This window comes from Wyeomyia smithii, chromosome 2 (assembly GCF_029784165.1).
Source record: "Wyeomyia smithii strain HCP4-BCI-WySm-NY-G18 chromosome 2, ASM2978416v1, whole genome shotgun sequence".
Classification (NCBI taxonomy): domain Eukaryota; kingdom Metazoa; phylum Arthropoda; class Insecta; order Diptera; family Culicidae; genus Wyeomyia; species Wyeomyia smithii.
Genome location: NC_073695.1, coordinates 191481018 through 191497572, shown reverse-complemented (window position 1 = coordinate 191497572; position 16555 = coordinate 191481018). Strand labels below are relative to the sequence as shown.

Sequence of the window (16555 nt, the reverse complement as noted above, 5' to 3'; positions counted from 1 at the left end):
ACTGAGCAACTCTGACTCAGTTTAGAACGATGTTCGTAGACGTCAAAAAATGAGTAGAAGTCCTTTTTGATTTTGAGTAACTTTGACTCACTTTTTGGGTTCCCTTCATATAACTTCTTTCTGAGTAACGTCGCATATAGAGTTCTCCAGGCGCGTTTGTATTAGTGCGATGTATTCGATTTTTCTTTGTTAGCTGTAATAATTTTTTGTCACCTGTGAGAACTGTCATCTAAAAGGGAGAAAAAAAACTACCGAGTTTGATTCACACTCTCACAAATTTCAATATACAGTGTAAACCGGGCCGTGTCGTAGTGTTCGTGAGTTTTCACTTGGAGAACTCTATAACGACGTCCATTTAGAAAGATGATTACGATGTGCTTCAGTTTGTGACATATGTTTTTTAATTGTGTGCGCCTCAGAAGGCAATATAACTGTTTACTTTCATTACAAGGTAATTATTGATGTCGTTTATTGGCCGTGGCGGATTTCTAGCCAGTAATGAAACTGAACTGTACCAAAAAATGAGTAATATCGTACTCAAATTTTGAGTAATAATGACTCATTTAAAGACGCCTAGTGTTACTCAGTTTTGAGTATTTGTGGAGTTACTCAATTTAAGAGTTGTTCCACTTTTTACGAAAATGCGTCAAATGTTACTCATTTCAGAGTTATTATTTCCGAGCGTGTGTACATGGGCGAACTGTCGTTGTAGCGATTTCGAGCAGTTTAAATTGTGTCCTAAAGCTATACCAGTTTTTTTATATATTTTATGTATAAATATGCGTCTGAGCAAAACGTAATTAAAAAATTATCGTTGTCCTTCGATTTTTGAATAACAAATAAAAAACTGCGTAAAATGTCTTAAATGACAGTTCGCCCATGTACGATATATGGGCGAACTGTCATTTAAGACATTTCGAGCAGGTTTTTATTCTTCACTTAAAAATCGAAGGACAACGATAAATATTTTTTTAAAATCACGTTTTACTCAGAAAATTACACTCTTCCAGCTGATACGTAAAAATCAGAAAACCGAGTGAAACTTTAGGACCAAATTCGTGATTTAAAATAAGCAGGACAACGATAGTAAATTTTTGAAAATCATGTTTTGCTTAGAAAATACAGTTTTTTCAGACGATAAATAACTGGTATAGCTAAACAATCCAATTGGGTTGCTTAGCTATATCAAGTTGTCACCTGAAAGAGCTGCATTTTCTAAGCAAAACGTGATTTTCAAAAAAATTTTATCGTTGTTATTCAATTTTTAAATCACGAATTAAAACTGCTCGAAATAAGCTCGAAATTGCTACAATGACAGTTCGTCCATATACCAACTGTCATTGTAGTTATTTGAAGCGATTTTTTATTTTTCATTTACTAATTGAAAGACAATGATATAAAATTTTAAAAAATCACGTTTTGCTCAGGAAATTACACTCTTTTACCTGATATATAAAAATCAGAAATCCGTGAGCTGCAAAACAACCAAAATATAACTGCCAAGGTTCATTCTCAGGTTTACTCTCATATCCCCACTTTGACCCTTCCCTTACGCTAGAATAAAAAAAAAACTAGCCCCTAACCGAATGTTAGGGCCTAGCCGACGTCGTTATCGGTCTATAGAAAGCAGAAGCTGCTGAATTCTCGCTAAACATGTGAAAAGGGCCCATGTGCCATATGTAAACAAGCCACAATTTCACGTTTTTCAATGAATACATGCTTAATCTACTCGTACAAATAACATTTTTTGATAAAGAGTGAATTCTTTTATCAATAAATCTTATTGGTAAGAGCAGATTTCGCTTGTATTGATCAAAAAACGAGAAAATTTTGCTTGTTTACATATGGTACATGGGCCCTTTTCACATGTTTGGCGAGAATTGTTGTACATTGAAGAGGGTGAAATTAATCCCAAATTTACGGGTTCTTTGTGCAACTTGACTATTATATAGATCCATCACGGAGGAGCACGAAATGTGCGGTCTTTCAAGCTCAAGCTGTACTGATCAAAGGTTACTCTTTATAAGGCCGTGAAAACTGCGCTTGGAACCGACACAAGTTCAGTAAAAACGTGAATAAAATGTAAAAATTATCTCCAAATTAACCTTGCACAGTTCTAGCAGTTTTAGAAAACTTGGAGCGTTGTAAGATAGTCTTGGAAATCCTTGGTTAGGTGAGAACAATATTCTTAGTGCAGCAAAAGTTTCTTTGTCGGTGCAGCAAAAAGTTTTTTGTCGGTGACAATTTACTGCCTTATTCGGGACTACGGAGCTGCTGATGTTTGTTTGGTTTTTCGCATAAGATTCAATATTCATGAAAATTTACAGAATGACTGCCTAATAGGCCGTGATCAGATCTCTTGTTCTACCAAAGTTGGTTGGTTAAGATTGCATTTTGAAGGTATTTTCAGTACTTTACAAATTATAATGAACAGTGTACTGTTACTGTTACTATTTCCGTTACTTTCGATCCACAAGCTAAACATTATGATTTATTCGTTGCATTACACATGATTGTTTATAGATCTTTTTAAATTTTTTTCGGATCGTTATCCTTACTTAAGTCAAAACCTCGGATACGGCTTTAAGCTCTAAACTTTGAAATATAGGAGAGTATAGTTTTTTATTCGATTTCATTCAATATTAAGAATATCAATAGGTTCGATTAATTATAAAAAACAGACTGCAACACCAAATAAAAAATTTTCAGTTTTAGTTGGAACGTTGCTTCGTAGTTCATATCATGATGTATAGCAACTCATATTCAATTTCTTTCAAACTGATGGCTGATGAATGCAACTGATGGGATGAATGCAAAATAATATCTATTGGCTGCCAAATATGCGCGAACAAGAATCTAACAATATTCTCAAGTCAGCAATTTATCAATCTGCATGCAACTATCGGCAACAAATTTTGCAACGAATTTCTTTCGTCAATAAGCACAAAATACATCGGTTTTAAATATATGTTATTACCATTTTCAATAGTATTTACAAAGAGAAGTACGCCAATCTCAAATAGTTTTTGTTTGAAGAAAATTTTATATTTGTATTGTTTGTAAATCACGAGTAATTGTTTGTTTTAGAGATGCTTCAGATATTTTTTTCCTGCTAATCCCATGCCGCTAAAAGCTTCCAGTTTTCTCTGTTCATTATTTTCAACATATTGGAGGCATAGGCTTTTATCGCAAAATTTATAAAACGTTATAAAAAGAATTTACTGCATCATTTCCTTTTTCTTCATTTAAATAACTCAATTGACATAAAAATTAGAACTAAAAGTATTTGCACTCTCTCTAAACGATTACATGATGCGCAGTTTGTTTCTGCTAAAATCTCCATTTTTTTTCAATCAACCAATAGCCACTTATTTTAATGAACTCTCGCAAATCGGGAAGGAATTAATTTATGCAAACTTGCTGTTATTTTATGTTACATGTAATTGCAACACAGCATTACCGTTCACAGGATGATACAGATCGACTAGTCACGATTGTAAATTTTATTTGCTCATTCGCTCAAAATAGAATCAAATCGTTTTCGTCGAAACGGTAGCTCAGCAATTGAGAACTAAAACACCTACGATGCTAGCTGTCAGGTTAAGCCACTCTTGTCGTTCAGATTATGTGTACTAGCTCCATAATGTAAATCTATCGAATAATTCGCATTCTGCATTGTTTCGTGGGAAAGACTCAAAATAATTAGCATGAGACTAAATTATTAGAACTGCTTCCCTGACAAATTATAACAAGCAATGTTCCCTTTATAATTTTCATTGTGTTAAAGGGAAATGGGACGGCTGCCGTGGCATAGTGGTGTAGAGAAAATCGATCAGGTAGGGTTAAGCTATGATTCTACGGTTGGTTACGCGACACTCACCAGAATACTCTTTTCAGACATTGAGTATGTCAGTTAGAAAAAATAACGTGAGGAATTTTTCATTCTTTACAACTTCGCTTTTTATGAGCAATACATTTTTCTGGTTTCAAAATATAGTCATAGAGTCGTAATAGTTGCAATTCATATAAGGCTCGAATAGCAGAAATGTTCGCTAGCGTAAAGCGTGTGTAAAGTATCGATCTAACGGTTTCGAACCAATTTTGCTTGCTCCGTGGGTTCCTGTTCACATCAACTTGCAAATATCTGGTTTGCTTAATAATGCAATTGTTTTGTTTCTTGACTTGCTATAGCTAGAATTCTAGTAATTTGTATGCTTTTTCATTTATCCTAATAGCAGTAACTGTAATTAATAATTTAATAACCTTCGTTCAATCTTTTCATTTCTCTTGTTTATCTCCACATGAAAACAGATGCTCTCCGGTCGTTATGTCTGTTTAGTTGGCGTTAGTAATGGGCATTTATACAAAATGGACTAAATGTTTTGAAGACTATTTCCTCTCGGCACTTTTCGGCACAGGTTTTGCATTTATTGTACGCACCCGCTCTCGCTTGGTATCACTCATTCTCCCTCGTTTGCTCTAGCATAAGCTTCACTTGTAACTTATGGAACAAAAAAAAAAGTTTTCTATATTATTTGTGTTTGTTGTCGCAATTATTATAACTAACAGTGACAAAATAATGCACTAAATCACGAAAATACGTTCAGTTACGGTTGCAATTTCGCGATAAAAATATGTTGTAGTTGGCCTAAGATTTTTTTTTGTTTAATTGTAATTATATCTACACGGAAAGAAACACATGCTGGCACCATACAGAACAGTAAATTGCAGGGTCAGCATCGCAGCACATTGAAGGACAGCGTTCCAAAAGGCAATCAGTCAGAATACATGGTAAACAAACGTTCCTAACGACTTATAAGCGTTTTAAGTCGGGAAAACAATTCACTAACGAGTAAATGTTGAATTACAGATGATACTGAACCAGGAAACTATAAATATTAGAACTTTCAGTGAAATTATTGTAGCGTACATAGTATGCTACCTATAATCACATTCAGTTCAGTTTGACAAGTTTTGAAAGTAATGCAGCATAAAATGGTCCACAATGAGGTGAATCTTTTCCAGCAAAAGCACTCCAGATGTACTGAGTGGAGAGACGATACACTGAGAAGATACCCGTACATGCAATTGCGCGATGTGGCAAGAGAGAAGTAATCAACAAACAGTTAACCATGTGTAAATTGATTCCCCATTTTCGGTTCGTTCTGTTATTTGGCGTTCGTCTTTTTTTGCGCCTGATGTCGTTCAATTCGCATAGTGTCGTATCGTCTGTGGGGCATTTTTCGTTAGCTGTTATCTCCTTTTCTGCTGTCTAAACTCAAGTTTCATCGCCTATCGTTTGTTTGTATTTATGCTGCATTTTAGCTTCCAATATGAATTCTACTGTCTAAGAATAGTAATTATAAGAATATAATGTGATAATATGTCTGCTGTTTTTAGTTTACATGCTACTCCTGTTGCACGACTATATTCAGTATTGTTTTTGCTGTTGTGAACTTTGACCTTTATTTCAAATTTCATATTAGTAAAACTATCAGCATTGCTTCAATGCAGAAAGTAAAGAAGGTGTTTCTATTTTGAATGTTAAACTGGTTTTCTGTCCTTTTAGTTGTTCACCATGTTGTTCGGTTTTTGTAACTGCTTCATATCTTGTGTGTAATGATGAATGTTAGCGAATTTGTTTTGGTTAGTTGTAGTTGAAGTCGTTAGCATATAGATATTTTACCAGCGCTGCCCAGCTGCTGCTGCTGCGGTTGTTTCTGTTCTCATCACTATCGAGTTAGTAAAAAATGGTTGCGCAAACACGCGACCAGCGGATGTACGCTTAGCGACATTCCCAAACTTTTACTGTCGTATCCACGCTACCCGATATTACGTACGGATGAGACTTATGCATATCTGCAGATAAAAGAAAATATTCTAGAAAACGTCACAGTAGAACAAAAAACTGATTCTTACCAAGAGATGTGCAAAAGTGTGAGTGAGCATAAAGTGTCTTCATACAGCGCTTGTTGCGCAAATCCCAGACGCGTAACGTCTTGTCGTCGCTTGCAGAAATAATATACTTGCCCCCGGGGTGGAATACAATACCGCGAACCCAGTTATCGTGGCCGATAAGCGTGAATAGACATAGTCCTGAGCTAACGTCCCAAATCTGTGAAGGGAAACAAAGCTCATTACCGACTTTTCAAAAGTATTGATTTAACAGCAACATACCCTTATTGTTTTGTCTCTTGATCCAGAGGCTAGGAACGGACCCTGATGAGCTCCTTTCTTGTTGTCTGCTCCGGCTGCTTCGTTGATGGCTGCTGCCGCTGATTCCGGCGCCCAGGCAATGCACTCTACTGTATTCTCGTGTTCCCGCAATTCGGCCTGCAGAAAAATGCAAAGTAACGAACCAGTGAGTTTGTTTCTAATGTAATTCTATTTTTTGCAAATATAACCTGGTCTACTATTATGATTGGAATTGCACTGCAACCGATAATCTACTTCTTGATTATCTAATATTTCCAACATACAATAATTTATATGAACGTAGAACTAATCCAAAACTTACGATTGATAAAAAATGATTAAGCAAATCAGTGCAGATTCACTGTGGGACTTACAAATTATGCCTAAAGTATATGAATGATATCTAACCAAGACATGCTGTAACTCATGCCAGATAAACATGTTAACCAACCATCTCTTGAAAAAGTTAAATAATAGCATCATCTCCTCTTTAACGCACCTTGCACTCCTTTGAATTTGTCTGCCAAACTCGAACCGAGTGATCATTCGAGCAGGATGCCATCAGTGAGCCGTCTACATTGACCCGAACCATCCGTACCCATTCTCGATGGCCGGTGAAGGTCTTAACGCAGTACCCGGTGGCTACTTCCCACATTTTAATCGTTTTATCCCGAGACGCGGAAAGAAGATAATCACCGGCCGGAACGAATGAGACGGAGGATACATTATGGTCATGCCCATGCATGGTTTTGACACATTCATACGTCTGCTGGAAATCCCATAATTTAATCGACAAATCGGAACTGCAGGATGCTGTGGATGAGAAAATGTTATCCGGTCAGTGAAGGAACAGCAAAATAACGAGCATCATGCTTACCTAGAACTTTTCCTTGTGAATCGAATGCAAGGTCTTGCACGGAATCTGTGTGACCCTTGAGGGTTCGTTCGTACTCGCCGGTTTCAAAGTCCCAGATTTTGATGGTAGCGTCTTCGGAGGCTGACACCATCATGCTGAATACGGGATGAAACACCACCCGAGTAACTGTTGCTCGGTGTCCGGCGAGTGCAAACTTCTCCGGCGGTCGCGGTATCCAGTCGGTGGGCGTCCGTTTGGCCTTGGTAGGTGCCCCTTCGATCACTTCTTTTTCGGCCTCTGAAAGTTTCGCTTCTAGTTCCATGACCTTTTTTTGTAGTCGAATCACCGAGGTCCATTTTTTCTCTAGCAGGCCGCCGTACTTTCGTTCAATTTCGTTGGGCATATCTGCCTCTTTTCTAAATGCCTCGAGGGCGTCTGTGTATCCATTACTTCCTAGGTAGTCGGCAATCGCTTGGTTACTGCAATGTACAAAGAAATAAGAGAAGAAAAAAATGTCACTTAGCTGGCAGGAAACGTTATGATGGAGTCTTAATGTGAGTGGTCGAATGAGGCAGTGTACTTCTAGGAAGTATATAATAACTAACGCCGTAAACAAAAACGTATGTCTGACGTCGAATATTTTTAGCAACTATACTTAAAGGTATTGAATCACACAACTGCAATAAAAAGGTTATGAACTAGGAAGAACGGCGGCAGAGAACATCTTGAGCCTCGAAATTTACCTAAGAACTTGTGCAAATGTTGTCAAGTTCAGACACAATAACCTGATATGAAATGACAACCTACACTAATCCACTTAAACGGTGAATGCATACCTTTCTCATGAAGTTCAATAATCTGAAAGTAAATTAAGTTGGTCATATGAACAACAATAACAATAAAGCAAAATTGTACATTTGTTTACAAGAAAGATTGCATTCGATCGAACACATGAAGCGCTAAGTTGAGTGGTTTATGTGAAATTGTACTACTTTTGAAGCAAAATTATAACCCTTCACGATCCGGGAGATAAAACAGATAATCTAACTTTGTTTAGAAAATGGAACATCATGCTATATTTGTACCAGTTTGTATGTACGTGAGAAATATATCAAAGCCACCATACATTCTAATTTGCGCGTCCCATTAACGTTGTGTTTAGGGGTTGTTGCAGCAATCAAAATGCATCTTTCCATATTACCCAAGTCTTCTAATTAGCAGTGATTAGTAAAGATGTTGCAACCAATTGCGGTGCATGGGGCGTAAATCCGTTGGAATTTCGGATTCACATTCGTTTATCAACTTAAGTGTCCCTCCAACACGGTCTAGCTCAGGGCTCATGCTTTGACAATAGTCCGTTGCTCTGATAATAGTGAAGTTCAAAGTCTTTAGTGAAATCTCCTCAAAGTCATTCCAATTCGCAGGTACGCTCAATCTAGGTGTGAGATGGTTCGACATTGACATTGAGTTAGGAGGAATCCACTCAGTAGTCGTAACTGTTAATGCTTGAACTTGAGCGATAGCGTGCGTCGTGTTACTCAGATTCACTGAAAAATGTGTCACAAAGCCCTGTATAGTGCTCTAATTGAAGTGAAACTCCAATACAAAATGTTGCAGGGGAATGGACTTTTTCACATAAATTTTCTTTTTTCTTTTCGGTAGCGGTCAAATTCCCGGGTGCATAATTCAGAATCTGTTCGACGAATTTTGTTAAAAAAATAGGGCTTTTGCCATGACCATGACACAACTCAACAGAGGGAAAAATGTACATAATGCGAATGACATCGGGGCAAATTGTTATCAGTATACGGGGTAGATGTTATATTTTCCCAAAACTATTGATTTGATTTTCATTTGAATTGTAATTAATAACAATAAGACTACTAAGAGTAAAATTATTAATCATTGTTACAGATATTAAGCTACCTTTATGTGTTCTGTGCAAATATCCATTTGAATTCATTTGTAGTAAGATTATGCTTTAAAGGACAGAGTTTTTCTTTCATCTGGATTATTAAACCTTTTTCGTTACTCGTATGTGATGAATTATATGTAATAATGTATTCACATTGTGGCTACTTCTCAATTATTTATTAATTCGATATGAAAAAAATAGAGATCGTCGGGTTCGTCGCTCTAACTTTATGTTTACGAGAAAATTCATTTCAGTCATTGAAAAAAGTTAGTGGCTAGGGACACCAAAATTCACAGGAATGATTAAATACCTAGTTATAATCTTTTATTTTTTCCGGTTTGAGCTTTTGGAGTGCACCAGTGTTATCGAAATTCCAAACATCACCAAGAGTTTTGCTGTTGTGACTTGTGATATTTCAGGAAACTCGGTAAACAACAACATCCAAGACATTTATTCAAATCTCACTGGTTGAAGGAATATCGCATGCGATAATGTTTGGTTTCTTTTTCTTCACTTTCAGAATATTACTTCGATAAATTGCAGCTCTAACTTCTATAGTTATCCTGGTTCTATTGCAGTACGGATTGCATTCGATTATTATTACCGATCATATAGTTAAGAGTTGTATTTAAGCTTATTCGACCGCAACGCGTTTACGCGATTACAGCAGTAGTGCCTAAATGAAATAGAGCATTTATTATTAGTTGTATAATTGCAGTTGCAGTTCTACATGCAGTTTTATTCTTTATCCTTGATAATTATATGTTTCTCAAATACCAGCGGAATAAGTTTAAATATAGTCGAGAAGATGCTGTTCATAGTACGCAAGTTGTATATTTACTGTATAGCAGTCGACCAAACGCCAGTTCAGTAATAGTACAGTCCATGTGGTTTTCGTAATCCTATCGGTTGGCAAATGATATACTACTCGAGTTTGATTGGTAAGTACAGTACACTAAAGTTGCCTTCACGCGTTTTGATATTTTCGCGTTCTATACTGCCGCTCCAAGCATGACTGTCTCATACTCTATGCAAACCTTATGGACGCTGGGACAGTTATGCTTGGAGCGGCAATATACGTGTTGCGTAAAGAGCAACATTAGTATAATAATCTATTTTCTTGAGAAATAATGTTTAGTCATACTTCATTAGGATTTCTTCAGGAAAACTAGAAAACGACATCTCCGTTACAACCTTGAAAATCTAGACTTTATGAAACATCTAGGTTCGGTGGTACCTACCTTGGGTTTTTTTTTTGAAAAAAAAAAACTTTTTGGAATTTGAAAAAAAAAATGCGAAAAATTTATTAATCTAATGGCCTTTTTATGGTGTATTTGGTTACGTTTAGTTTAGAACATTGAAATTTGTGGGCCACTTCTTTCCCCCAGAAGATGTCCAGAAGACGCCACCTCAATTTCCCGGTTTCTACTTTTTATGACCTTTCTGAAGAGACTTTTGAATGCGGTAAACTTATCGCAAGGTCCAGGACAGTAGAAACCGGAAGGTGGAGGTTTGCGGTTTGCATGTAGGCTAAAGGTAACCAAATGCAGTCCGGTACGCTCTATCAGGAAGCTTGCCAAGGATGTCAACATTTCTGGAATCGATGCGTAGCATCATTATAAAAGACTTGTACGCATCTTCCACAGCTAGAGCGGACGATGGAGTACCATATCACACATCAAATCGAACCCAACGATGGGCGATGGGAAACATGTAGACCTGATGGAAAGAGACTCCCTAGCAGTCCGGATCTTGACCCGGTGAGTATTCGGTTTGGGGCGTATTGTAAAGCACCAGCCTGCAAAATATTTCATCCTAGGTTGACTTCTGCCATGACGCGCTTCCTACATTGTATTGAAGATGTCATTGATGACCAATCGAATAAATTTGTTTGAAAGAACCTCATATAGATAACCGAACACGAAAATTTAGAGATGCTTGTCTAACTTGAAAATGGGTTTTGAAGAAATACCATAAATTTTTGCTTTTTTTTCTATATTGAAATATATCCTGGGGTGACAACATTGCGTATTCGTTTCGAGTAACTCGAACAATTGGTGGTTGGCGTTATGTTTTCGTTTTTTTTTTTTTTTTGGGCCATCCACATACCATGTGGACAGATTTTGCACCTCTGACAGCGAGAATTAAAGTGAATATAATTATGACGAAGGCATCGAATCATCTATTTTATTGGATGGAAGAAGCAAAATATTTCAAAATCTTGCAAACATTTGGCGTTTGGAATAATATTACCAAATCTCGGAAGCAGATAACAAAAGCTGTTTTCACCAGTGCCTTAGAATATCAATGTTTATTTATGAGTAGATGAATTGAATTAATCTCAGTGTCAGCACATTTATTCTCTGATGCAACTCAGTAACCTATGTTCATTGCGACGATGCATGAATATCATTTCTCATATTCAATGACAGAACAGTGAAATGAATATCAAAGGCCTCGTAATGATATTCAAAGAAGCTTCGGTGATTATCAATCCAAGTAGTACAAATCTGTTCAGACGCTGTACACTGCCCAGTACAGTATAAATGGTCGAATAAGGTTAATTTTGATTTTCACTATTTTGATATGATTTTCATTTTTGACGATCGAAATATCAACACGAGTGATAAAGTTTATCTTGACGGTGTTCATCGGTTGATTGGTATCATGAATATCAACGGTCGCATGGGTAGTATGATTATCAATATAAAGACGGCTGAAAACCGCTGCTTTTGAATATCATGACAGTGAATTTTCTCAGCACTGGTTTTCACACGCAAAACTAAACACAACTGGCAGATTATGATTGCCAGCTTCTCAAAAAATTTTTGTGTGTTGCCAAAATACGGCAGAGCTTTGCACTGAAAGGAGTGCCGGCCAATGTATGTACCGCTGATGTTGCCGCTACCGCACAAAGGCAGCTGTTTATTAAAAGAGAGGTACCGCTGCAACTACCACTGAAGCTGCTACCACCACCCCCAAGTAACAATTTAAGTCGTATTGCATTCTTTTAGCGGTTTTCATGACCAATTTCGCAAAATTGCTGTTAAAACTAAAAATACTATCAGAACCTCCTAATAAGCGCTATAAGTTTGCTTTACAGCCAGGTGGCCCACCCTTGCCAAGCTTATTGAATCAATTATAAGAATGGCAATAAAACTACTTTAAAACCACATGGAAAGAGTACCGCACACTATAAGCAGCTGGCATCACCTCTTTAAGAGCGCAATAAGTTTGGTTGCATTATTGCGCTCTGCTACTTGCCACAATAAGTCCAAATCAACTTTTCATTGCTTGATAGCAACCGTAATAAGTTGATTTGTTGGGCCGTTCCTGCACACACACCAGAACATGACGCCACTTTTTTTAATAAGGAAATCTCTCGTCGCGGGAGAAATATTTCACCTGTGTTGGTTATCATCGTGCAATCGATTTTATTTGATGGTGATATTGTAGAAAGATAAGGAATAAGGAGGGGTTTTTGGTAGGTTTTGTAGCTCTCAAGCATATGCGCATGAAATTTTGTCGTTCATTTTGAGATCATAGGCGCTTAAAATTTATGCGCCATCAAAATAGTACGGGCTTACACAAATGATCTCATTGTTAGCAAAAATGAATTGGATTGTTTCAACTCAGTTTTTCAGAAAAAAAATCTAGCCGTGTTCTTCAATACAGAGATAGATCAAAGTCAACTTTGGATATTCAATTTATTTGTTAGTCAGACGACGATTCGATTTTCGTTTCAAGATTATAAAAAGTTTCAAAAATATCAATATGGCGCGGTTGGTAATTAGTTGGCATTAATCGTAGCCGCAATAAGCCTAGTTCAATGATATATATGTTGTAAGGTGCGGCAAAGGTTGGATGCCTGTATTATTAGAGAAAAATATGGTAAATCCCTGGGGCCTAGACAACTTTATTTTTATGAAAAATCTGACATCACACCGACGATAATGAAGAATCAACAAACTTTGATATAAATAAAGAGGTGCACGAAAAATGCAACGATACATACTTAGTTTAATTCAATATTGAATATATTTCGAAATATATCAATAGTGTCTTGCCCCTACCTTATTTTTAAGGACGCATAATTTAACGACATAGGAAATTATTTTCAACCAAAACAAGACAAACTGGCGATAAAATTTAAAAAAAAACTACCGAAAAGTACTAAGTTTGCTGTGTTACTTTATTAGATTTTTGGAGTTCTACGTCATCAATGTTTACAAATGCGCTGCGAGATGCTCTAAAGCATTTTACACACATCTTACGGAGACTGCGACAGAATTCTGCATCACACTAAACCAACTCAGCCGCTTTTGTCTCACCTGTATGTATATCATTGCCTGCATATATTTGTTTACAAGTTTGACAGGTTAAAAATTGTGCATTCCCGGTAAACCAGGTACAATATTCTGTCAACATTTCGAGTGGAGTGTAATAAATAAACAAGATATTAACTTTTTTTTCTGTGTGGACATTCATTACTGCAACCAGAGCTCAGATCTATTGTGATATCGCCCAGGTGTTTTCTGTACTCCGCACTTCATAATATTGGCGGTAACACTATTGAAGTAAGTGATACGCTTATCATTCATATCAGTGCTTGTGTGTAATTACCTTTCCGTTTCATGCTTACTGCTCTACTATACCGAGCCTCTGTCCATCCTAACAATATCGCCTAGTTACAATTCCCTGGAGAGAACTTTCATCACACCAGTTTATTTGTAATAGGGACTTATTTTTGTTAGGAGGAGAGTCAACAGGGGTACTGTAGAATCCAGATTGAATGAAGGATACGTGGTGGGAAACCTGAGAATAAACCCATGCTGAAAGTCCTTAAGCAACCAAATGGTCTGATTCTACTAAGATTCGAACCCACGACTACCCGCTTACCAAGCGGACTCTGTACCCTTGCGGCTGCGGAGCTCCTCTTGTTAACTTTTTAATAAAGTATTTAATTTTCCTTGAAAGAGCAATTTGTTGTTTATTCTAAGATCGGATATGATACTGATCGCATCTATGTACTATTTGCGACAGCGGGAATAACACATTCTTCTAAAACACAGTGAAAAGCTGTTTTCACACTGAAAATTTTACGACCCACATATTTTGATTGCCAACATTACAAAACGTTTGTGTTGTCAGAATATGGAAGCTTTTGAAAAGCCGCTACTGCTGCTACTTAATTAGGACTGTACTAGTCGTCATCTACTAGTGAAATGATTGGTTTGAGCAGGTACAGTCTCCCACATAGCCCAAAGAGTTAATTTCCGGCTAGCTAGATATATAGTTCCGTCGACCGTGCTAAGGAAAGCGAGTATTTAACGACCAATCAGTGGTCGGAATCTGCGTTTCAACAAGGCTTGACAAATTTCAATAGTACAATAGTTAGAGAAAACAATTTTTTTGCCATCTGTACAGTGGTCAGTAGGATCGTTGCACTAGCCCCGGAATTGTCCTGTACACTAAACAGTCAGCTGCGAAGTTTGCGTATAAAAAAACAGAAGGTCGGGTACCGAATCGGAATGTGGCACCATGGCTTTGCTTTGTTCTTTCGTTATTACTTCAAAACTTCTCAAAAAATGGAAAAATCAACCCTATTTTAAATTTGTTGAATCAAAAATAAAAATACGGTGTAACTTTTTTACCTACAACTCATTCTCATTCAGTTTTTCTATACAATCAACGATTTCAAGATACAATATTTCAGGTATTTCGAAATTAAATGTTTTTTTAGGGAGTTAATCTTTCACAAAAGATCTTTTTTTTAAGTTAGAATTTTTTTATTGTTTATTTTTTTTTTAAAGGGGGGAATTTGTTAGTAGCTTAAGTATTCATGATAAATATTAGTAAGTAATGAATATGTGTGTTCAATCACAAATGGTGACTTCTCAACACTGTTAGAAATTTGTAATTTTAATTGTTAAGATTTGTTTGCTTTCGCAATTAGGACCTATCGTTCGTAGGGATTTAAACCTACTTGTCAAAAAAGGGGAAGTAAACTTACAACTAACTTAATTGCTAACTCATTGGCTATAAAGAGAGTTTACGGTGGCAATTGAGGATTGCAACGATTTTTGTCGAATATTGTTAATAATTTTATTTGACATAGCTTCTAATGTTTCAACACCAGTAAGTCTATGTAATTCGAGTGTACCAAACCAAGGAGGACGCTTCAAAATTACTTTCAGAATTTTATTCTAAATCTTTTGGAGCGTTTTCTTCCTTGGGGGCCGTTCAATAATTACGTAAGCATATTTTTCCACCTTTTCAAACCACCCCCCCCCCCTTGTAAGGCATCGTAAGATTTTTTGATACCCTTCTCCCCCCTAGTAAGATCTTACTCCCAGCGTATATAGATTTTTAATTTAGTTTTATCATTATAAAGCAAGCACAGTACTTCGTTACTTCGTAATTTCCTTTTCATGAATTTTACCGTCCACGCTGTAATGAACATAGTTATTTGAACAGCTGCATTAATAATGTTTTTCTTATGTGAGAAAATCAATTCAGCCCCCCCTTCCTCCCTTGTAAGACAGCGTAAGAAAATTACACAACTCCCTCCCCCAATATTTGCTTACGTCATTAATTCTCGGACAGTTTTTCTGTACAACCATTTGAAAGTGAATAGTCATCAGTGAAAAGTGCTCGGTTTGCTTAGCCAAACACGTGTGCGGGGTTCCATTCAAATCAAAACTGGTCGACTAAATTTTTGCGAACTTTTCAGATTATTTGACATAGAAACGCTCATGAGCGACCAGTTGACCAAATTGCTAAATTGCATAATATTAGCGTAAACATTGCCTCGTTGGATTTATTATTTACGTCATATTACAGGCAGGTTTTCAAATGTGTCTCGTAACAACCCAATGCTCAAAAGTGTCATCCGCACTGTTTTCACTTAACAAGTACACTTCGCGCTCATAGAATTCTATTGATTCACTAAAAATATTAAAAAATAAAAGCTGTGCCCTTTTCTCTCAATATAATTCCTATCCTGTGATGCTTGTAGAAATGCAGTGGAACCCGCGTTCTCTGAACAGTAATAGTACTGTCTTTTGGTCGTGGCCAGCGTCGTTGTTGGCCATTGAATAAAGTATTGTGAACAAGTGAAAATTGCACAATAAGAATGAAATGCTAGTCCCAAGTACCATTCATCTGGTTCATTTTACAATTTTGTTGATTTAACTAAGCACGGAATGCAACTACGGGCAGTCTACCTAAGCTAAGGCTAGGATGCTTGAAATTAAACCTATGCCAAAATGCATACAAACCCTTTTAGGAAATATCTCTCAAGTCTAAAAAAACCTCCATTTGTGAGAAATACTCAGTTTTCTAAGCCAATTACGAGTGCAAACTCAAATCAGAAATTTCGATCAAATTTTTGCGTATTTTCAGATCATGTAGCGTGGTTTTAGTCTAAGGTGAATCCTCGAATATAATAAAAAAGGTGATTTCTAATAAACAAAACACCAAGTTCTTAAAAAAGAGGAAAAAACTGAAATGAGAGAAATGAATTGACAACCTCTTATCGTTTGTGGAGACTTCGTGTACATATTACGTTCTATGCTGCTTCATGTTAG

The 16555-nt window shown here is 36.7% G+C and overlaps 1 protein-coding gene across 3 annotated transcripts in view; it reads right to left on the bottom strand.

The window, feature by feature from the left end:
* Positions 1 to 2953: 2953 nt before the first annotated feature.
* Positions 2954 to 16555, bottom strand: part of LOC129721102 (lissencephaly-1 homolog) — a 121446-nt gene continuing 107844 nt past the window's right edge. For all 3 annotated transcript variants that reach the window (XM_055673248.1, XM_055673246.1, XM_055673245.1), the window contains 5 exons: positions 7073 to 7530; positions 6695 to 7008; positions 6178 to 6333; positions 5920 to 6115; positions 2954 to 5859 (listed from right to left, as the gene is read on the bottom strand). In XM_055673248.1, the coding sequence (XP_055529223.1) occupies positions 5786 to 5859; positions 5920 to 6115; positions 6178 to 6333; positions 6695 to 7008; positions 7073 to 7530 (1198 nt within the window). In that variant the 3' untranslated portion in view covers positions 2954 to 5785. The remainder of the gene's footprint in view (positions 5860 to 5919; positions 6116 to 6177; positions 6334 to 6694; positions 7009 to 7072; positions 7531 to 16555) is intronic.